We start from the raw sequence: 22,946 nt of genomic DNA, 5'->3' as shown, positions 1-22,946 counted from the left end.
CTCATTTTGACGCCTGGGAAAGACCTGTCTTGCTAGGAAGCCCGGAGTCGGTGTGTCCGGGCGGGGCTGAGCTGCGATCTGCTTGCAGAGTGCCCGGGACCACCGCGCCTTCGTGAGCGTGGTGGGCTGCGTGCTGGCCGTGCTGGGGGGCGTGTTCGGCCTGGTCTGCAGGGAGGCGCTGTTCCAGCGGTGGATGCGTGCCCTCGGCGTGGTGGTGTGGGCCTGCCTGCTCACCATGGGCTTCGTCTTCATCTTCTGCGGGAGCGTCATCCGCGCCTGGGATCAGGTAACAGCCCGCCGTCCCCGAGCGGCTCCTGGCAGCCAGTCTGAAAGGCGAGCTGCAGTCCCGGTTTCTCAAAATTCACTGACGTCACAGAAAACATTTACAAAGTTTGAGTTGCACACAGAATCAAGAACCATTCGAGTTCCCGCGATTTGCGACGTGATGCGGCCCTTCCTGCTCACTAGTCACTGGAATGACCGATGTAGAATGTACGAGTGAATGAGTACAGGTTGTGCGGCAGACATTTCACTGCAGAAATGTTCCTACGTGATCAATGTTCCTACGTGATCAACGTGCAGAGTTAACAAGTAGTATTTGTTGGCAAAACTGTCTCGAAGTCGAGAGCAATATTTCTATTGGATTAAAAGATGTATTCGCACGCCTGCTTGTTTACAGTGTGATAAGGCTCTAGCATTTCACTGGGAGTCTTAATTAATTTTTACCTGACAGTAAGTGGCAGCAGCATTACCACCTAGTAGTCTGATCTAGTTAGAAGCTAATCAGTACTGGGAGGAGTATATGGAGGAAAACTGGGCTGCTGCTATAAGTGATGTTGGTGGACTAGTAGGTGGTACTTTTCTCTCTGGATCAGAATTTCCAAACCATTCCCCAAGTATGGTGCCCAGGGACACTGGGCTGAAGGAGGTGGCATTGTTTTGATAGGATGATAAGTGTCCGTTATCCTGGCTAAAAGTCATGTCAGGCTTGTACAGTCAGGCCTCTCTGAATGCCTAGCTTAATTCAGCTAGTGAAGCAATTTCTCTCTCCTCCCCCTGATCTGTTGTACGGTGCGGTTGCTGTGTGGGGGCTGCATTTAATGGGTGGATGAAGAGCTTTGGAAGCCCTTGGAGTTAAACGCATTATATACATGCAAGAAATTGTCAATGGATTTATAAATAATTAAGGATAGCATTAAATGGACTGAAAGCTGAGGAGGCTTGATATTGGTAAAGGATGGGACAGATGGGACTAGAGATCCCTACATCTTCCAGAGTGCGTTGTGTCTTTAAGACAGGTCTGGGTCTGTGTAAGGTGAAGAGAAGCTTGAGCATCGCTTACTGAAGAAAGACAGCCACAGCACACAGGAACTGCAAGCCAGCAGGGATCGGAAATTGGCATTTAACTACCTCTGCTGTGGGGCTGTGCAGGCATCCATCTGTCTCCGAATCAGATTAAGACAATTAGTGTCTTTCTCTCCGTGTCCCGATGCCAGTGAAGATCAACAGGTGAAAAGCAGAAGCCTATATAGCAAAGGAGAAAAAACAAAAGCAAATCACATGGCCAGTCACAGACCCTAATTAATCACATGCTAATTGATCCCTTGTGCATGCACGTGAATTTCTGTGTGCGCTTCATTAAGGTCAAATGATTGTTGCTGCTCTTTTGCTGTGCACAGGATGTTGGTTTATGGTTTAATGCTCACTTTTGACTGCAGGAAAACCATTTCCTCCAGCAGACCCAGTTCAGATTACCCATGCTGGGCAAGAGGTGGTTCTCAGAGCCCTTGCTGAGACAGACTCGAATTTGGGTGTGTTGCACATGAGGATTAGGGAGTGATAGGATTGGGAATATAATCTCTCGCTCATGAAAGCACAATTTATGACATTATAGAGGAGGAGAGATATCAGAGGAGCTAGGGGTTGAGGGGGAGCTGTGATCTCGGTCTTGTCTTGGCATAGGAGACTGTAGCATTTTACATAAAAATCCTAAAACACCAGATTAGTTTATAAATGGTCTGTGCCTTAAATGTGGTTTAGATGCACTCTACGAGTCTTTGCTCTTCTAACTCCTCTGCTGTTTAAAAAGTGACAGATTTACCCTGGGTTCTGGAGAGTGACTGAATAAATATGCGCCAATCAAAAGTTTAGGTCATCGCAGCCTTTAATTTCACAAACGCGTAGAAATCAGAACGCGATCAAGAGGAGAGCTGGTGTCAGCTCCACTTGGTGGAGAAGACTCGGGAGTATGAACTAATCCACTTTGGGTCTTTTTTTCTTCCACAGTTTCTTACTTTTTATCCACCTCTTGCCACTCATGTGAAGGACGTTTGTTGTAGATTGTGTGAGATTGTATTCCAGAGTGTCGTCTCTCAGTGGCTCTGTGAGTGGGACAAAACTCTCTCCTTCTGTTTCAGGTGCCCTTCTTCCTCTTCATCATCTTCACAATTTACACAATGCTGCCCTTCCAGATGAGAGACGCTGTGATTTTGAGTGTCCTGTCCTCCCTGTCCCACATCATAGTCCTCAGTGTGGCTCTCACCACTTTCAGGCCCGCCCCTTCGGAGTCTCTAGCCAATCAGGTACTGTTTGTTTGGACAGAGTGGGCGGAGACATTTCTGCAGCTCCAGTCCCACATGGAAAGAGCTGTACTGTACCTTTCAGCAGGAACAAAAGGTCATGCACATGGACATGAGATATTCCAGTAGTCCTGATATATTCGACGAACTCATCTACTCTTTGTACTTTTTCTTTTTGCAATATTTTGTGTCACATCTTGGTGTTGTGCAGCAAAGCTTATCTGGTACTTGCTTGAGCATCTATTATAATACACTTCATGTACTGTCCTTTAAAAGAAAATAATTCAAACTCTTTCGCCCCTGATATCCCTTACATGGATTTATTGCTAGGTGTGCTCACACTGATGTTGACTGTTTGATTTCAGGTGTTCTGCTTAAAATGTGTCCTAACAACAATAATAATAATAATAAGCTGCAGCATCTACTGCTACTACTTTTCATTTGGATTTTGATGCAAAAGTTCACCAGAGTGCGAGAGCTCTGTCTCTGTGAGCTCCACTACACTCTGATACCACAATCGAGGCTGAAGGTGCTCAGACTGGCAAATCCTGTAAAAAGGTTAGATCTAAAATAGCTCTGAAGTGCACATTCTCATAAAAACCCAGAAAGACCTGGCTGTCAGTTTGCGAATGGAATCAAGTATCCTGAGCTCCAGCAAAAAAAAAACACCTCAGGCAGGCAGAGCACAAGGAAGTAATTAGCAATGATGACATTTATTCCTTAGACAACTCTTTAATCAGTGTTCTTATATTTCTAAAGAACAGAACGTGTTGTTTTGGTGTTTGGTGCGCTTGTACTCGGGATGTTTTGCTCCAGATTTGAGTGGGCTGTGGTGAATTTGCCTGCCCCGCCAGCAGCTTGTGACTGACTGGAGCTGGGGTGCTCAGGCCTGAGCCCTTCCAGTCTTCCGCAGAAGAGCTTTGCTCTGACCGGCTCCTTCATTAATGAAGGATCAGTGTACCATTGAGCTTCCTCGTTGTTTTGAAGCACCTCAGTGGAGCTGATCAGCAGGACCACGTGCAGAGTAGCCCTGATCTAGGAGGTGTCTGCAGAGCCCATACAGATCCCGGCTGTGCTCGTGGAACATGAAGGCCTCTGCTCAGCTCCACTCCTTTTAAAGGAGTCCTGCGATGGGTGGCCTTGTCACCCAGAGTGATGCTCACCAGAGGACATGCACCTTGCACTCCATTTTTGGTCGTTCCGTTATAGAAAAGATATTGCCGCTCTGGAATCTGTCCAGAGGGGAGCAGAGTGATATGTACTGCAACCCTGAGAGGCTGAAGGAACTGAACCTTTCTTAGGCTAGAAGATTGTGAGGGGCCCTAATAAGATCACAGCCTCAAGGGCATCCCGGTGGATTTCTCCAGAACCACCAGTGAAACACAAGCCAGAGGGTACAAGTGGAAACAATTTGAAAGTTGATCTAAAACCGAGAACAAGAGGCAAGAGGTGTTGAAGCCAAAGCTCTGCCTTATTGCAAGAAATGGCTGGATGAGATCCTTGGATATAAGCTACCAGCTATACCAGCTGTCTGGATGGGCTGAATGGCTTCCTGTCGTTTGTGACCTGTCTGGTGTCCTTGTGCTCTTAAAGAGCAGAGAGACATTGGAAAGCTGACCTACAGGACAGACACAGTCTGTACACCCTCCGCAGGCATGTGTGCTACACCAGGCCTGCTGTCAAGGCTGACCCTGTCCAGTGAACACTCTCGGGTTTGTTAAAGCTCTGTGACACTGGGTCAGTCCTGGGCAGCAGGAGAAGGGGCGAGCTGTGCTTTCTTTTGAGTCATTTTTCTTTGAGGACAGTGTTCAGTGTTTGAATGGACTGGTTGCACTGGTTACAGTACAGCTTTGGGCACAGATCCCAGACAGCCAGTTCAGCTCTTTGGACATGCATTAGTGTGCATCTTTGATATTCTGTTACACCCACCACAATTCAACACCGGATCTCAGACCGGCCCCGAATCTGCTTGTGGTCAAGTTACCGGAGGACATGATTACACTGTCATATTAAGGACAGTGCTTGTTTTGTTTAATCCAGGCATTATGCACTGCTAGTTTTTTTTTAATGCCGTCACCCAGCTAAGGAGATTAAGATAGCTAGAGAAGAACATTCAGTGTGCAACATTAAACTGCGTGTGTATGTGCATGCTTCAGAGGGTTTTTCCACAGACTAAAATGGGTCAGTGGGCTGATCCTAATAGCGAGAGGTTTCCAGGGACAGTGATGGAAAGTACTAAAGCTTTGATTGACTCGTGATGTTTATAAGCACCATGTATCATCTCCACCTCGCTGTCAGTGTGCAAAGCTGAAGTCACATGGCAGACGCTAGCCGAAGTGTAACAAGTGGAAGAGTGCGTACTTTTCAGCGGGATTTGTGGCAGGAATGGAAAGGTATAATCGGGCTGTTTTTAATTCAAAGACTAAAGAACTTTATTGTAAGACAAAATGTCCTAGAGGTGTCATATAAAAGCCTTGTTGAGGGCATCCTGGCATTTTAACGTGACAGTTTGGTATGGAAACCTGGGGGTCAAAATGAAAACCAAACTGTCCCAGGATTGTGAAAATAGCAGGAAAAATAATTGGGAAACAGCAGCCCCAGCTCACAATACAGTTCTCAGAATGACAAGGAGATTACAGCTGATTCCACACACCCACTCCATTCTCAATTCATAATGCTCCCATCAGTCTGTAAATGTAGTCCCCCTTCCCCATCTGTTTATTTATGTTTTCCATACTGTTGTGGTTTCATGTACTTCATGTGATTTTGTGTGACTTTTATGTCTTGCTTGTGTGTTTCGTACTTTTATGGGAGAAACCAAAAGCAAATTTCCAGTCGAATACGATAAAGTATCTTTCTTTCGGAGAGGATATTCTGTGTGTCCGACTTCTTGCCTGCCTGTCACTGTATTTCACTCTGTCTACCTGCGGTCCAGCCACCCCGATCTCATGTGTCCCTCCTGCCTGCAGCTGCTGTCCAATGTCGTGATCTTCCTGTGTGGGAACGCGGTGGGTGCGTTCCACAAGGTCCTGATGGAGAGTGCCCTGCGGCAGACCTTCCAGGACACGCTGAGCTGCCTGGAGATCCGCATGAAGCTGGAGATCGAGAAGAGACAGCAGGTATGTCCCCTACTGGCCTGGGGGAACGGGGCATCAGCCTGCGGGTTTGCTGGGACAGTGTTTTGTAGTCCTAAGAAATGTCAAATTCCTTTAACTTTAACCCAGCTCCCAGGAGCAGAAGTCTCAGCTGGAACAGAGGAGGCTAACATGATTTTAATGCTTTAAAATGTCACAATTAGCTGAACTGTCACACAGCTCTCCATATTTGTCAGAAGAATATAACACTTGACATTGTTCTTTAGGAAAGTCAGCTTATTTCAGTTTATTAGTCCTTTTCTATAAAGTGCTGGCCTGTTCAGACGCTGGTGTGGAGAAATCCTATTGCTTCCCACAGTTCAGGCCCATGCAAAGGAACGTCCTGTGTTCCAGAAGCAGCAGTGTTGTGCACTGCTCTCGTTAGGGCTCTGGACTCCGAACTGCAGGGTTGTGAGTTCGTATCCCAGGACACTGCTTTGGATAGAAGTGACAAGTGAATAAATAAACCTAATATAAAATATTACAACAGGCCACTGATTCTTGGCACTTCCATAAGCTCTTTGCTGTCTAATTGCCTGGAACAATCAATAAGGTAAACTGCAATACAGTTACCCGGAAAGTTTTAAGACTGAAATAGCATTCGTTCTTGATTGCTTAAACTGCAAAAGAGAGAGGAATTGTCATTTGTAAATGGAGAACTGAGCTATGAAACATGAAGCTGATTAAATATACTACTACTGTTGTTGGCTTATACAGTACCTATAGAAAAACAAGGCCTTTCTAGCTGTGCAAATGACTGCATTTCACCTGAAACATCCCCAGACGTGCAGTAAAACGGAAGCAAATGTTATTAGCCGCAGGTTTGATCCTAAAACGGAAAATAACAACAGTAAAAGAGTAACAGCAGTTTGGCAATTTGATCACCCAAGCTAACTTCTGATTATGCCTTTCAAGACGGCACAGTGCCCTTTATTCAACCTGAAACCAGCCCGGATGACCTCAGCTGACCTCTGTGATTTCCTGCCGTGTGTTGGAGCTGACACCACGCCTTCTTCTCTTGCTGTACTCAGGGCTGACAGGCCCAGTGCTTAACCATGGCTTCCTCAGCTGAGGGAATTCAATATTTAATATTTTTTTTCATATCTCCCGGGCGGTTTCCCTACTTTGAACGCATATCCTTCAATCATAACTCACCCAGTGACTAGAGCATAGCTTCAATGAGTGAAGAGAGTGGCATCTGGCCTCTATGGGTTCTGAATAGCAGAAAAATATCTTTAAAACCTCCTGTGATTAATCTACAAGGTATGTCTGGAGTTTTACCATGACTTTACCATTACATCATGTTTAAACCATGTTTTTCCATGACTTTTATTGTGTCATAGCACACCTCTCTCTCAGTGTAATTTTACTTTTCTGTGCTACATTTTACTCTGCTTTTACCACAATGCGCCACAGTAAACGGCCCTCAGAGCCTGTTATTCCACTGTGGGTAAACTCACCCACATGGCGTGGTGGTGTGCCTTCAGTGGAGGGGCACTGGAGACCCCCCCCCCCTCCTGAGAGCTGCCCCCCTCTCTGTGCAGGAGAACCTGCTGCAGTCGGTGCTGCCCGTCTACATCTCCATGGAGATGAAGCTGGCCATCATCGAGAGGCTGAAGGAGTGCGAGGACAGGGACGCCCAGCAGCGTGTGGTCAAGGACAACAACTTCCACAGCCTCTATGTCAAGAGGCACGAGAATGTCAGGTAGCTGCTACTGAAAACCCCACACTCTGTTCTTTTCTTTTCACCCTTGAGTCTTTCAGGTTTTTCAGATGTTTTTACCCCATTGTTCTTGAGCAGCTTCTGCTTTCCTTCCAGGACTTGTATTTTATTTGAGTTAATTGTCTGTAGGTGGGAGAACTGTATAATGGAGTAAGCTGTCCATGTGTATCGGCGTTCCTGTTTTGTACCACAGGATTTCACAAGATCTATTTATAACCTCAGCTGACATTTTTCACAATGTCATCACATGACTTTGATATGTAATGCATGCTTATTTCTGCCATCCTCGGTAAAAAAGTTAGCCTCAGAATTCGGTTGCAGTAGAGGTTTGTGTGCTGTACGATGGCGTGTGCACGCTGAAGAGTCGGCTGGAATCAGAAGAAACTTTAAAGAGCTGTGAGGCCCTATCCTCTGAGTCTTCAGCGATTGGGCTAGCAGACTAAATATTAGCTGTTTGCCAACAATAGGAAAAGTCAACATCAAGGTTATCTTTATGGCAAGGATAATAGATGCTAGAAGACTGCTCCCACCCAGCCCTTATCTGAATAGCCATAAAAATAAATTGAGGAGAGATCAGAGTGTGCAGGGCTTTGTTTCCTAGGGCACAGTACCTTTTTGTGAGGACCAGACCTCTCTTTTAGCTGTGTGGATTTAAGGTTTGTGGAAATTGTCATAAGAATTGTTCCATTTATCATTATAAATGAATTGGGGGGGGGGGGGGACAGCAAATCCTACTTTGATCTGTATAATCAGCCCGGATGACGTGACCTGGAAAAGTTCATGACCTGGAAAAGTTCATGACCATCACGAGAGACAATTGTGCGACAGAGCAAAGGACTTTGTGAACAAACAGAAAGGAGCTGAGAGAAAAACAATTGTAACTGCTCTGCTGTAGATGAGTGGTAACACTGGGCAGTCATTAACATCTCTACAGGGCAGCTGTCCCAGGACAAGTCAGTGGATAGACACAAGGTCTGGAAAAGGGTCTGTCCATTCTTGTCTTTGGGTTCCTCATTCCGGATCTGTATTTTCATTCCAACTGAGCTCTCATTTACTGAAACAACCTTTTACTTAAATCATTTACGTAACTAGAGCCTTTTAAATGTTCTTGGCTCCTGTAGCAGTTGCAGAATTCAAGTCGCCTACTTTACGCTTGACTTGAAAACATGCCCAAGAGATTCAGAGACGAGTCCCCTTGAAATGGAAGAGTCCTCATCCCTTTAAACCCATGATCAGTTCAGCAACAAGGAATGACGCCCACAGGACACTGGGGTCCTGGGAGCCAGGAGTAAGTACTCTGGAGCTCCACTTAGGCTGCAGTATAGCTGCTCGCACTGTCACACTGCCTGGGCATGGAAAATCTTTTCTGGAGACCAGGGGATCACTCATAAGTCAGTATTGCTATGAGCTGCAACAGCTGCAGCTGCAACGGGAGGCCATGCCTGCACGGATTGCCCAGATGGACAATCTGGACTTTCCACTAGCCTGGCTGTACAGTATTCTGCAAATTACAAGAGGTCACTTGTTATTTTGCTTTTAACTTTTCTTATTTTAGCCGATGCCTTGATCGTTTATCCCTGCGTATATCACATGCACAGATCAGCTCCTCGCAGATCCTGTAGCTCTTGCCCTGCAGCTGCATGGCTGTGCGAGGCCAGGCTCCAGCATGCACCGCTGATGGCTGTCGTGTGCTTGTTGTTTGTAGCATCCTCTACGCCGACATCGTGGGCTTCACCCGGCTGGCCAGTGACTGCTCACCCAAGGAGCTGGTGATCATGCTCAACGAGCTGTTCGGGAAGTTTGACCAGATTGCCAAGGCAAGTCATTGCAAGGGGCAGCCGGCAGCTGGCACCTTTTGCATTTTTATGTACCATGGACATGGACTTGGGTTAAGGTGCTCTGCATTGCAATGTGTGGAAGTCCTGGCAACACTGTTGAAAATAACCTCCTGCATTGCTAAATTTATTTTGGCAAGAAGAGCACATGTTTGAAGAGCTGAATATAATTTCTTCTGCTCTCATTGTCAGTGTTAGCAGCATGTTGCTGTGTTTAGGGTGTTACTTTGTGGACAAGACCAGGAATCTTAGCCTCAGACCAGGGCTTCAGTGGGCAGTGCTTTTCAGCAAGGGGCCTAGTGGAGTCAGTGTGTTCGTACTTGTGTTCTGTGCATCTGGAGGAGGTGAAGGAGGTCTCAGTTCATACGGATTTCTTACTGGTGTTCTGTTTTTTTTTTGCAGGAAAATGAGTGCATGAGAATAAAGATTTTAGGAGACTGTTACTACTGCGTGTCTGGGCTGCCAGTGTCTCTGCCCAAACATGCCAAGAACTGTGTGAAGATGGGCCTGGACATGTGTGAGGCTATCAAGTGAGTGCAGGGGACTGGGAGGGGGCACTGAAGGAACAGACAGGGCGGTGGGAACTGCACAATGGCTGCCCGGATCCTGGAGGGTCAAGCCGTCTGGAACAACAAGCTCGGAAAGGCTGTCGGATTTGTCCAGTTGGGAAAATGGAGAGCTCGGGTAGAATGATAGACTGAAAACCAGTCTTGTGTGCTGCTGGATTAGAGGGAATTTTCACTCCATTTCTTAGCTCTGATCAAATGAGGGATCCCATGTGAATCATCTTTAAATTTCTACAACTCTCTGTCATTTTATTGATACTTTACTCATTAACTGGCAGATTTAGCAAACTGACTCTTGGGCAACAGAAGCACAGTACAAAGGCCTTAGAGGACAAGGCATCTCAGTGCGAGTAAGAAACGTGAGGACCAGCTCATAGTGAGGTCAGGTCTCTGCAGTTTCCTGCAGCACTGTAAACATTCCAGGGGATACCATGGGCTTCTGAGTTATAGCACTAGATAGTACAGTTACATAGTTTTCAAATTTAACCTTAAAGACTGTTACTCTGTTAGAGTAAAAAAGCATTTTTTTACTAAATGCAGAGTCATTGCTGTCATTTCGACACATCCTGAGTTACTGCAGTGCCAGTAAGCTCTGACTGTTGGCTTTGTACCATGTTCTTTAATGGTATTAAGACATGTCATGCTCCTTTGCAGAACAGTGCCAGCTTAGCTAAGAGCAGTAAAATCCCTGTATCGCTGCTTTCCTTCTCTTGCTCTTTTCTATGATTGATAAATGCCTTAAAAATTAGTGATGCCTTCTACAAAAGGGCCTGAAACTGGTCGGTCATTTGAGCTTTTCAGCTGTGAGGTTCTTGGAGAGTGCAGAGGTTTTGTCACAGTCAAGGGCTTTTAAGAATACTGTATTTCCAAGGCAACTAGCACTTTCCTCTGTTTCTATTCTTTCAGAAAAGTAGGTTGGGCTACTAATGCTATTTGAAACACATTTCTAGGTATTTGCCACCTTTAACATGTTTTAAACTTGAGATATTACTTCACATATGGGAAACACATTAAAATGTAAGGAATTCAGAACAAGGTTTCCCTGCAGTTGATTAGGCTATTCCATTTTGCTACCACTCCAGGACAGCACAAACCCCATTTTTCATAATCTGAATGATATATGTTTTGCCTTATTTTGTAGACTATATATTTTTAGGCATTATCTACATGATAGTGATTACTTTTTATTATTAGATTACCAGAACATGACCTCATTTGAATAAGAAAGGATAGAAATGAGAGAAAGCCATTGGTAATTTAGTAGCTAACCAAAACTTAACTTGCATCAGGACATTTCTTAGCCTCAACCTCTTGTGCAAAGAAGTGTTTCCTGTTCTCCATCCTAAACAAATTCCTTCTTAGTCTCACACACCATGGATCCTTGTTTCTCTGCAGAGTGTGAAATAGTGTCCTGGCATAACTCTGTACTCCTTCAGACCTTACGGTTGATCTCTCAGTCCCTTTCGTTCATGATGGGCGAGATTTCGGTCTAATGACGGTCTAATAAGAACATAAATGTTTCTTGTTACTGCTCTGAGGATATTGCTAGAATATCCCTTCTGCGGTGTGGAGACCCGACACTGAACAGAACATTCCAAGTGAGGCCCCACTAGTGCACTGCAAAGAGCTGACAAATCCATCAGCCCAGATGTGAAGCCAGGATCATGGTGATCCCTCCTTCCAGCTGTTTCCTGAATTGTCAGCTGGTCAGTGACTTGAGCGGCTGTCACCTGCCAGTACAGAGGGCCAGAGGTCGGAGACACGCTCCTCCTGAGCAGTGGGGATGTGTTTGCTCATGGACAGCAGCTGTGGCTGGGATCAGGAAACAGCTGCCGACACTGAGCCAGGTGTTTATTCACTCAGGGGAGCTGCCGGGCCGAAAAGTGCAGCTCGCTGCCAGGTCTGCCAGATGTGGCGCAGGTGTGCGTGACCGTGCCTCCCTGTGTCCCCAGGCAGGTGCGGGAGGCGACGGGCGTGGACATCAACATGCGGGTCGGCGTGCACTCGGGCAACGTGCTGTGCGGCGTCATCGGCCTCCGCAAGTGGCAGTTCGACGTGTGGTCACATGATGTCACCCTAGCCAATCACATGGAGTCTGGAGGCCTGCCCGGGTGAGTGCAGCCCTGTGGGAAAGGCCGGTCATGGCCGTAGCACAAGCGTGGCTGTTAAGAATCCTTAATGCAGGGGAGAATCAAAAGCTCTGAAATGAACGTATCTTCCATGTCTTCCTTATTTTAGATCGCTCAGTTAAAATGACCATTTTGAATTTGTTCTTTTTAACAAGACTCGGAGCCTAGCTCCTGGCCTAGGGGTGGGGGCTAGATGATGCTGCTGCTTCCCAGCCCCCCCCCTGGAGATACAGGATCTTGAGTCAGAGTGCAGGGTTGCCGTGTTGAAAGTTGTTTTGGTTGTTGGCAACTCTCTGCAGGCGCGTCCACATCACAGACGCCACCCTGAAACACCTCAACAAGGCCTACGAGGTGGAGGAGGGCAACGGGCACCTGCGTGACCCCTACCTCAAAGAGCTGAACATCCGGACCTACCTGGTCATCGACCCCAGGGTGAGAACCTCGTCCCGCGCGCTGCTTCTCTGCACACCCACAGACCCAGGAGGTAGCGCCCTCCTGTCAGAGGGGCTCATCTCCACAAGCTTGCTTCCTCTCCCATCTGACACATGCAGTTAGATCGCCGGTTGCCTGATCGCCGGAGACTGATCTGTTGCCAGTGGAGAAGTGCTGGGGGCCTGGCTTTTCTATCATGGTCCTTAGCTGCTGTTCGTAGCTCTAATGGATGGTGGGTGGAGTCTAGATATGAGTCATCGTGAGACTGTCTTCCTCTTCCCAGTGGTGTGGTCACGCTGGCTGTCTTGCGGAGTCTCGCCATTTTCCAAGCACACAATGGAGTAGGGACCAGTGGTCTCTCTGCCTTAAGTGTTGTTGCAGGGCTGGTACAGACAGTATTAGAGTGTGAGGACCCCTTGTACCTCTGTGTTGAAAAAGACGACCATTTTGCCCATGGTGGGGCTCAGGTTAATGGTGCGTCTCTAACGGTTACCTGTCCGTCTTCCCCCAGTCGAAGGACCAGTCCTCCAACAGCCGGCACTTACCCAAGCCTAAAGTGAACGACGGGCTGAAGATGAGAGCGTCCGTCAGGATGACCCGCTACCTGGAGTCCTGGGGGGCCGCCAAGCCCTTTGCCCACCTGCAGAGCCGGGAGGGGTTTGGCAGCGACGCGCTCGCCAATGGCAAACTGCGCAAGGTACCCCCAGCCTCCGTGCCCCCCGCCCTGCCGCTCGGCGGACATGGGCTCCTCTCAGTTTTCACCGGGAGTGCTCCTTGAATTTTGGGGTGTTGAAGCCCAAGGAGCCCATTCCCCCAGTTTAAGGAATGACATTTGCACATAAACATGAAGTGTCTAACACTGCTCAGTTCTGACATTAATGACAATGATTCTGTAAGTTTAGACTTCTTCTTGTCATAAAAAAACAGGTCTTTCCAGCAATACTTAAGTATGTCTTTCTCACTTTCAGGACATGCCCTTGCGATCAATCTCTGGCCCAAAGACCACAGACAGGTGAGCATTTCTGCTACTCAAATAATTCGGCCACAATATCAGTCCAAACACAGAAGAGAAGCTCGCTGGAACGTTCTGGGATCTGCAGTGACCCTGGAATTCAGAGATGAACAGAAAACCTGGAGGTGTCTGGATTCACCTGTTGTTTGGAAGGCTTAATGCTTAATTCAACAGTGTTAGAAATGAGGGTGATGCTTTCATCCACAGTGACTTACATTTGTGTCCAATTGCACATCTGGCTATTTTAACTGGAGCAGCCTTATTGAAATTGCAGTTAACTTGTAGTCACAGGTCCAGACCTCTAATTCTATTCTGTGCTGTTTTTTTCACCAGCTCTGTATGATTCCTATGACACAGCTTTTGACTTTATATCTCTCTGAAAGGACCAGTGATCCTTGTGATGGAGTAGTAAACGGAATGCATTCAGTAGCGTTTGATTATGGGGTTGATGGATCGGGGACACAGGAGACACAGGAAGTTGGGATGTTATTTTGCTCTTTCACTCTACAGCAAAGCTATTCTGCATGTAGGACAAATGCTTTGAAATAGCTTGTAAACTGAACTGGACCCTTTATGTTGGAGTGAACTACCTTCAGAAGTCTTAAAGAAAAAAAAAGCAAAAGCTTGTGAAATACTATAATGCAGCTGTTAGTAACACAGTGTGGCTTTGGGGGCAGAGGTGCTGGGAGACCTAATTGTTTTTCTCTGTAGTTATCCTCTAAAGCAGATGTCACTTATGTCATCTGCGATTCTGTTTGTGCTGTGATTCTACTGTGCTGTTCCTGTCCCTGTCTGACTTGAGTGCTGCCTGTGTGCCCAGCCTGGTGGCACTGCAAGAACAGGCCCGGGCATCACGCCAGGCTGAGGGCTTGTAGCTTGGCTTCACTGTGTTGAGTCGGTGGTCATCGTGCACTCCCAGTCCCGTTCCTGCGAGATGTTCAATGTGTGTGATTGTTATCACTGTCCACTCTGGCAGCCTGGACGAATCTCTCGAGGAGCTGTTCTACCTCCCTGCCTCTCCCTTCACCAGCTATAAGTGAGTGGCATGCCCTGCCCGGCCTTCACTCCCAACCTCCAGAAGCAACTGGCAACGTGGCAGAGCTCCACTAACACTCACCTGTCTTCCTGTCTGTCTGTCCTCCTGGACTTGTAGGTCCTCCAGAGACTGGCATCACACCCAGAACAACCAGCATGGCTATTAACAACTCTGACGTGCGCAGATCTGCCCTTATTACCCCCTGACCAAGTTCACCTTTGCTTTAGGTATATGAAACTTAGACAAGAAATGTGTGGTGTCTGGAAATGCTCTAGAGGTCCCCCTCCACCACGTCAGTACCGGTTTTGATCTGTTTTGGTTAGGCTACTATCTTCCCAAGGTGTGTTTGGCATGCTCCAGTCCCTTTCTGAAATGCACAAGAATCTCACTCTTGCCTCTCGCACTAATTTGTCAGGACCGCGGAGTGAGCGCTCGCCGCACCCCCCTGCACTGCGCACGAGTGTCTGGTGTTGGGCTGCGGGACGGTCACGGTCTGGCACATCACTAACCTGCATGGCTGGTCAGCACAGCACTGTGCACCCCTTGGTCCACTCTGCCTCACTCTCTCCACCTCTCCCCTCTGCAGGAACAAGTCACAGAAGAGCAAGTTCGACGAGGAACTTCACAACAAAATGATCATGACCATTGACGGACTCAGCTCTAGCAAGTACGGACCTCTCATGTTAATGTTTTTCAATTGCTCATTACGCTGAATTGGCTGGCATGTGTAAACTGCATGGGATGGGGGCTATTTGTGTAAAACAAATTTCCAGTTTATGGCAAAAGGAAGCTGAGCACCTGGAAGACAACAGCCTAGTAAGGGAAAAGGGATCTGGGAAAGCGATTAATCCAGGGATCGGCAGTGCCTGTTGTCAGAAGAGCATGATGTGCAGACAGGATGGCAGCCAGGGTCCTCATTGCCAGTGTCGACGTTCCTTTCCTCAGGCAGTGGATTAAATCAGAGGAGATCTTCAGCCTCACCCTGTGGTTCACTAAGAAAGAGCTGGAAAAGCAGGTATGTTACATATGTACAGAGTGACCATTCTGTTGCTTATAACTTCTGAACTGTAACGCACACTGCAGGTTAGTGGAAGTAAGTATGCATATAAACAGGGCCATGCTAAGTGCATTCTATGGTTTTGCCATGTTGAGGTTTTTCAGATAAGAACTCTGCTTGTAGACATCTGCACAGGCAATCCTGTCCATCTGACAGCTGTGCAGCGCAGAGAAACATTTCAGGGTGATGTCAGTTGGAGCAATACAATGGCTATGGTTGAAATCACTGGTAAAGAGCGAACATGGTCATTTACTGTCTGCCCTGCGGCTTCTCTTTTGCAGTATCGCGCCATCGATCTTTCTGGCTTCAAGTACTACATTGCCTGCGCCACGTTCATATTCTTCTGCATCTTCGTGGTCCAGATGTTTGTGGCAAAACAGTGAGTGATTTCCCCTCCTGTAGGCTTCAAGGGATCCAGTCAGCCTGGTAACATGAAAGCCAGAGTGAAACGAGACTTTTTTTCCTTTGTAGTAAGGCACTTAGTGTAGTAAGCACTAGGGCACCATTCTTTTTCAATTTAGTTACATCGAGTGCAAGCAGGTCATCCTACTTCATGCAATAGGAGGAGAGAGCTTCAGGGTGATGTGGGCGCATCTTATCCCACCTCCAGACAATTTTATGCTTGTGCTCTTTGTCACAACACGTTTCTCCCTGTGATCATCGGCAAGGTACACTGGTTTACAGCTCTTTCCTGTTCCCACACCTTGTTGAGTACCAGCCATCCTCCGAAAAGAAGCCTCCTTATTCTCTCACCTTCTTCCCCAAGAAGCTACCGTGAAGTGGCAGACTGTGTCCGAGTGGCGAAATAATAATGAAACCAGCACCAGTGTCGGACATGACCAGTGTCATGTTCTAATCTACTAAGAAACAAGAACACCTGAGCTCCTTGTTGTCCTTGCATAGTACGGACCAAAAGAAAGTAGTAAAGTCTTGGGCAGGCATGGCCTCTGTTAGGGTGTCTGCGCGGCTTGACATGAACCGTATATTGGTGTTCAAAATCCTCAAAAGCATCTACAGATGCAGATCTGCTAAGAACGACCCATGAAACACAGACCAGAGGACACAAGTGGAAACTGTGTGAAAGCACATTAAAAGCTGAGAAACTGAAAATCAGAGGCACTTCTTTACCAAATACATAATAATACATTATTATTATTAATTCCTTACATTTATATAGTGCTTTCTGGACACTCCACTCAAAGCGCTTTACAGGTCATGGGGATCCCTCCACCACCTCCAGTGTGCGGCCCCACCTGGATGATGCTCCAGTCCACTCCCCACACACCAGCTCTCAGTGGGGAGGAGAGCAGAGTGTTGAAGACAATACCCTGATTTCTTACAAGAAACAGCTGGATGTGGCCCTAGAATCAGTGAGCTAGAAGTGGAGAACTGCCTCCTCTCGTCTGTCATTGTGCTCATGTCCCCTGTGCCCCCAGGTCTACGATGCTGGGCGTATCGTTTGGGGTGTCGGCCTGTGTCCTCCTGCTTACCTTCAGCATCTGTTTTGCTGGAAACCTGTTGGTGAGTCTCAGGCTTCCCATGCTGGACAGAGACGCACAACGGCTTTGACGACAGCTTGTTGAGCTCTTTTCTGTGGGTTGTTTGTACTTGGGCAGAAAAGGGCTGCGACTCTCGACGGTTTGCGAGGCGCGGGCTGGTTGTATGTTTCACCCTCCCCATTCTCTTCCTCTCTGGGTTTCCTCCTCTGGACAGCGGTGTTTCCCAGAGCGACTGGCTTCCTGTCAGTGGCTGGGGACAATGTCTGAGGCTGTGGTGAAGAAGACGTTTGTGCGCCTCCCACTGGCCATCGTCTCTACTGCGGTCATCCTGATCATCGCTGTGTTCAACCTGGTAACGACCGCGCCCTCCTCTCCATCCCTTCGTATGCAGCGGGATTTCTTTCTTGAACAGAGTGTGGGGACTTGCAATGACCAGATTTGATCAAGTTTACCCCTCTCTGCTTATTTAACCCTTTTTTGTGTATTGTGAGTAGCCTACAGTATGTTGGTTGATTTAGCATGGTCTTGAGGGAGTATGAAGAGATAGGTGGGTTTTTATCTGAATGCAGAGCAAGATGATGCAGCTCATGAACAGTTGAATGTGAAGCTGAATGAGTCCCACTCCTCTCTCCTGCAGTGCATCTTTACTCAGCCAGACCGCTGCAACCCCGATTACATCCCCTCTAACGCCTCAGACAGCAGCAACGTGGACTTTGGGCTGTTCTACCTGCCAGTGAGTACCACCCACTCCCAGAGGCATGCAGTTGTTCAGATGGTAAAGGCTTAAGGTGGGGGGTTGGGTACCAGGAGGTTCCAAGTTAAAGGCCTGGCTTTGACTTATTTGTTAATATTGTTCATCTGATTATCGTTCCTGGCTGAGCTCTAAAGCTGATACACTCTGGTAGTATATTCCTCTTGTCAGGAATTCTGCAGTGGTAGATGTTGAGACATAGCTGATCCCTGCTATCTCTGTAAGTGGCTTTAGGTTAAAGTATGTAAATGACAATTGAAGAACTGCTCACAATCCAACATAATTAACGGAACCCAAGCACATTGCCTGGAGAGGGGGCACCCATCGGCCCTGGGACCTCCAGAGACTTCATTTCACCCGCTGAGAGTTATGTTCTGCTTTCCTCTGTGCTACTGTTGTTATATACTGTTATATTTTTAACTGCAATCAAAGACTATGAACTGCTCTTAGGAAAAGTGTTGTGATGGGTGCTATACCATACAGAATGATTGATTGAATACATTACACTGGCATACAGCTGACTGTCGGGCTTGAGTGTGCTGCTGTCAGCTGGGCTGAGTGTCTAAGGATGTGTCTCAAGTGTCAAGAAAGTCACACACATGTCCAGTTCATGTCCAATTGTGTTACGATCAGAAACAAAATATTTAGACAGAAAACCAAGTTCAGTCAGTAGTTTCAGAGACTATAATGGACAAGGACAATTTCTTGAATTGTCCTGGACTGGTCTTGAAAAAGAAAGGAGTTCTTTCATGTCAGTAATATCCTCTTTTTTTCCCTCAGTACTCTGTGTACTGCTGTATTCTGGGCCTGGTGGCCTGTGGGGTCTTCCTACGCATCAGCTTCGAAGTCAAACTCACCTTCCTCACACTGGCCTCCATGGTTTACTACATCATCATCCTGTACTCAAAGAAGGAGCTCTTTGATTGCTACAGCAAAGTGCTGTACAACATCAGGTGAGATCCCCGTCCCTGTACCACGCGCCCTAGCAGAGCCCCAGCACACACGACTGGCTGCCTCGTGGGCATCCTGTGCCGCCTTCATCTCTGTTTATTTTCGTTTTTCAACTTTTTATTTAGCGATGAAAGGGTTTCCAAACAGAACATAACCAAAACAGCAGAATAAACATGTGCCTTCATCTTACATTTTTGATACATGGTATATACTGTACAAAATGAACTATTTACACTGTGCCAGCAGGTATGGAGGGTCATACAAAAAAAATACAATTGTTTGATAAGAAACACAACAAACAACAAAAAAGTCTACACATAGATATCACTGCATATTTTCTCATAAACAAAAATTAGGTCCCTGTAGGGAGATAAATTTAATCGTTTCCCAGTATTTGCTAAACCTCTCTGCCTGCAATCTGAGAGAAAAGGTTATTTTTTCCATTATATAGATCTCATTCACAACATTAACCCATTGTTCATGTGTTGGAGGTTCTTTTATAAGCCATTTTAATTACTTTTTTACTAGCTGCTAGAAGAATCCTTAATATATATCTGTCCTTTACTTCAGTATCATCAAAGTCGAAATTGCCCAAGTACGTAACAGAAATTTCAAATGGTGTATTCACATTTACTAAATTGTTAAGAGTTATATGTATAGATTTCCAGTATTGGTGTATGCCTTCATCTCTGTTTTAAGAATCCAGCTCTCTGAATTAACTGCATTTTTAAAAACACAAATAAATCAAATAACAATTTTATGGAAATCAGAAGCAATCTATGGTTGTGGTAGTCTTAATAAAGGTAGATGTGTTTGTTTACAGCTGTGTAAATTGGATTGTGTCTGAAATTCCATTACTGGTTCTCCTGTCTTGGACTGTTGACTTACAATGCCTGTTTTGTATCCCGAATTGGCTCAGCTCTCTGCAGCAGTGCTGCCTGAGAGGGCACTGGTTACCTGACGTTTGATCCCCATGCCTTCCTGTCTTCCAGTAACGGATCTGTTCTCCAGGAGTCTGGCATCATGAAGGACCCTCAGGTGATGAGCTGTGTCTACATCACGCTCTTCCTGATCACCATGCTGACCCTGACCAGGCAGGTAGGCACAGCTGCACGCGTACCCCGCTGTCTGATGTCTTGAGAAGAAAGTCTGAGACCATTCGGGTTGCGTGCCCCTGTTTCTGGAGTGGAAGTGCTGGAGGAAGTGAAAGCCGTGCTGGTGAAGCAGATCTGCTGGTTCCATTCAGGAAACACATGCATGAGCTCCTCAGATCAATTAACTACTAACTGCAAATGGGCCAGATCTCGTTTGCAGTATGTTCCTTAAGGAGCCAGGATATCGGCTTCAACTGCATGGCTGGGTAGCTGGTTTCAGACTCCCATAGCCCCATGTGTAAAAAAAAAGTATGTTCTGTTCTGAGTTTTTGTTCAGTGCCTGTGTGCCTTTTGGTTGACAGTCCAGCTGACGTTACTTGGTAAAACGCTTAAGCCTTACAGCTGCGACTGGCCAAGAGCCAAAAGCAATTATGCAGAACTAATTGTATAAAATATTATTCCTGTGATCCTTCACCTTGGTAATTGAGAGCGTGTGTAGAATGCACATCAGAAGCCCAGAGTGGGTTTCCTGCATGATGACTGCCGAACACGCTGTGCTGCGCTTGCTCTCTGGGCAGATGGAGTACTACTGCCGCCAGGACTTCCTGCTCAAGAATAAGAACCGGCAGGAGCAGGACGAGATCGAGACCATGGAGAACCTCAATCGTCTGCTGCTGGAGAACGTGCTGCCCGCGCATGTCGCCGCGCTGTTCGTGGGGGAGAATAAAAAGAACGAGGTGGGATTCCTCAAAAACAGTTTCCTTACTGAAAAGTATAAGGTAGGGGTCCCACACAGGAGTGTGCCAGTACTTCACCACTGACATGTGGATAGCGCCCACCCCCCACCCCAAACCTCTCTCCCCTCTCCTGACATCACGATGGGCGGTCGGTTTCCAGTCCCCCCGCACTGACAAATTGAAATTGTTGTCCATGTGGGGCGCCCGTCGCTGTGCTGGAGGGGAGCGGTCAGTGTGCGGGGATGTGGACTGAGTGCAGCCCTGGTGCTCATTAATGTGTATTGAGTCACTGTCCTGACTTCCTCCTGCCCCCCCCCCCCCCTCCTCCTCCTCCATTGTGACATCACTTGTCTGTGCACCAGCCTGCCACCTACATCGCCACCCAGCCTCCTGGAAAACCACTTTCTTCCCAGAACTGCCTGGGCACAGCACTCACCCACGCTCATTGCTCACTTCGGAGTGAGGGCGTTACAGGACGGCCTCTTGGAACAGAGAGAGAAGTATCTACTGCTCAGTCAGTTCCTGTTCATTTTAAAACTATAGTCCGATACAAAGCTCAAATACAACACAACCCCCCCTCCCACCTTAAAATGTAAACCACTTTTAATGCAACTACGATTTATATATCAGGATTTATATAATCAATATGTTTTATTTAATTTTATGTTATACTTTAGCATGGGTAAATCACATATAAAGGTGAGTTTGTTTACAATGCCTTAGCTTCCTTTTCTACATAACATGCGCTTGATGTGAGTGGTAATGTAATCCGATAAAAAGCGACACTTAGTTCTGGAATTTTACAGCTTTCAATGATCATTTCTCGCATTTTCCTTACACTAGTAGCCCAGGCAGTTCTCAACAGTTGCCTGGTGTGGTTGATCATTACCCGCTACAAGTGGTGCCGAGATCTGCTCCCCTGTGGTGTGTTTTATAAATCACTGGGCACGCAGGAACAGGCTGGGCGCCTGTACTTCACAGGGCCTTGGCGTGAAGTGTTCTGCTCGAATTTCGGATGGATTGGCATTTGTGGAAAAAAAGTAATTGAGGAACTAGGAAGGTCTCTTCGGAAGAAAGGAGCTGAGAAGAGTGGCTGTTAATGGTGTAGGTTGCTGTCAGCGGCACTTGGACCTGCGAGACAGCAAAACCCTGGTTTACTTTTGCAATCCAGACTGCAGGAAACTAGTACCCAGTTTAATTGAGCCACATGCAGACAGAGTTTTTAGTGTCAGTTAGGTAAGCAGACAGGCCTTTCTACTCCCTCCCTGTGTGGCATTTGTGTCTGCCGCAGGCAGCGTGGAAGGTCTTTGTGTATTGTATTCGGCAGCGTGTGCTCATTCCTCATTCTGCACCTTCATTTCCATTACAAGAGAGTGCTGCCGGTTGCCTGCAGTCTAAAGCACTTTGCCATTTTCTTTTTTTGTTGTTGTTGTGGTCGTGCGCTGGAACTAGGATACTAACGGTGGATGCTGGGGCTGGGGTGGGGGGTGTGTCACTTCTTGCGGTGTTTCAGGATCTGTACTACAAGTCGTATGACTGTGTGTGTGTGATGTTCGCGTCCGTGCCGGACTTCAAGGAGTTCTACACCGAGTGCGACATCAACAAGGAGGGTCTGGAGTGCCTGAGGCTGCTGAATGAAATCATCGCGGACTTCGATGAGGTCAGTCGCTACCCCAGCTGACATTACATTAATACGTCAAGCCAGCGTGCAGCATGACTGACTGTTTCCTTGCATAAAAAAAATGTGTTCAGGTCTGGGGGAAGAAGTAAAAGTTGCACGCTGCAAAGATGCAAGCTCTGAACTCCTGTGATTTTGTGTCCTCCTGTCCAGCTCCTGTCCAAACCCAAGTTCAGTGGTGTGGAGAAGATCAAGACCATCGGCAGCACCTACATGGCGGCCGCAGGCCTCAGTGTGACCCCCGGGCAGGAGAACAACCAGGTACCTCCGGCGAGATGATGGTGCAGCCCTTGTCCGCTGGAGGTGGGCAGTTGCACACACTGGCTGCAGTCCTGAACGCGTGAGACTAACAAGCTCATGATCTAGCCCAGGAGGAAACTTTACTGCACTGCGATCTGTAGTTTAGCTGGTTTCTAGGTCGCTCTCTGCTGGTCTCCAAGAGCTGCTGTCTTGCGGCTCAGTGGATAAAGACCTGCAAACCAGCCAGTCGAAAAGAGTAGGGGTGGAACCCCGGCGTCCTGGCCAAATTTCCCCCTGGCCTTTACCAATCATGGCCTCCTAATAATCCCCATCTATGAATTGGCTTCATCACTCTGTTCTCCTCCCCACTGAGAGCTGGTGTGTGGGGAGCGTACTGGTGCACTATGGTTGCTGTCACATCATCCAGGTGGGGCTGCACACTGGTGGTGGTGGAGGGGATCCCCATTACCTGTAAAGCACTTTGAATGGAGTG

General features: G+C 47.2%; 1 protein-coding gene across 2 annotated transcripts in view; it reads left to right on the top strand.

The window, feature by feature from the left end:
• adcy7 (adenylate cyclase 7) overlaps nucleotides 1-22,946 on the top strand; it is a 55,333-nt gene that overhangs the window by 28,428 nt on the left and 3,959 nt on the right. The window contains exons 3-24 of one of the 2 annotated variants that reach the window (XM_088938596.1): nucleotides 89-286; nucleotides 2,418-2,582; nucleotides 5,549-5,698; nucleotides 7,258-7,418; nucleotides 9,142-9,253; nucleotides 9,674-9,801; nucleotides 11,790-11,948; nucleotides 12,266-12,398; nucleotides 12,910-13,095; nucleotides 13,367-13,410; nucleotides 14,387-14,446; nucleotides 15,033-15,113; nucleotides 15,392-15,461; nucleotides 15,785-15,882; nucleotides 16,940-17,024; nucleotides 17,217-17,354; nucleotides 17,640-17,735; nucleotides 18,534-18,706; nucleotides 19,697-19,802; nucleotides 20,377-20,535; nucleotides 22,049-22,195; nucleotides 22,367-22,474. In XM_088938596.1, coding sequence (XP_088794722.1) covers nucleotides 89-286; nucleotides 2,418-2,582; nucleotides 5,549-5,698; nucleotides 7,258-7,418; nucleotides 9,142-9,253; nucleotides 9,674-9,801; nucleotides 11,790-11,948; nucleotides 12,266-12,398; nucleotides 12,910-13,095; nucleotides 13,367-13,410; nucleotides 14,387-14,446; nucleotides 15,033-15,113; nucleotides 15,392-15,461; nucleotides 15,785-15,882; nucleotides 16,940-17,024; nucleotides 17,217-17,354; nucleotides 17,640-17,735; nucleotides 18,534-18,706; nucleotides 19,697-19,802; nucleotides 20,377-20,535; nucleotides 22,049-22,195; nucleotides 22,367-22,474 — 2,757 coding nt within the window. The remainder of the gene's footprint in view (nucleotides 1-88; nucleotides 287-2,417; nucleotides 2,583-5,548; nucleotides 5,699-7,257; nucleotides 7,419-9,141; nucleotides 9,254-9,673; nucleotides 9,802-11,789; nucleotides 11,949-12,265; nucleotides 12,399-12,909; nucleotides 13,096-13,366; nucleotides 13,411-14,386; nucleotides 14,447-15,032; nucleotides 15,114-15,391; nucleotides 15,462-15,784; nucleotides 15,883-16,939; nucleotides 17,025-17,216; nucleotides 17,355-17,639; nucleotides 17,736-18,533; nucleotides 18,707-19,696; nucleotides 19,803-20,376; nucleotides 20,536-22,048; nucleotides 22,196-22,366; nucleotides 22,475-22,946) is intronic. The other variant, XM_088938597.1, reaches the window with a different exon arrangement.

The sequence above is a fragment of the Atractosteus spatula genome, chromosome 21, assembly GCF_055471065.1.
Source record: "Atractosteus spatula isolate fAtrSpa1 chromosome 21, fAtrSpa1.hap1, whole genome shotgun sequence".
Classification (NCBI taxonomy): Eukaryota; Metazoa; Chordata; class Actinopteri; order Semionotiformes; family Lepisosteidae; genus Atractosteus; species Atractosteus spatula.
This window is presented reverse-complemented; position numbering and strand designations above follow the sequence as displayed.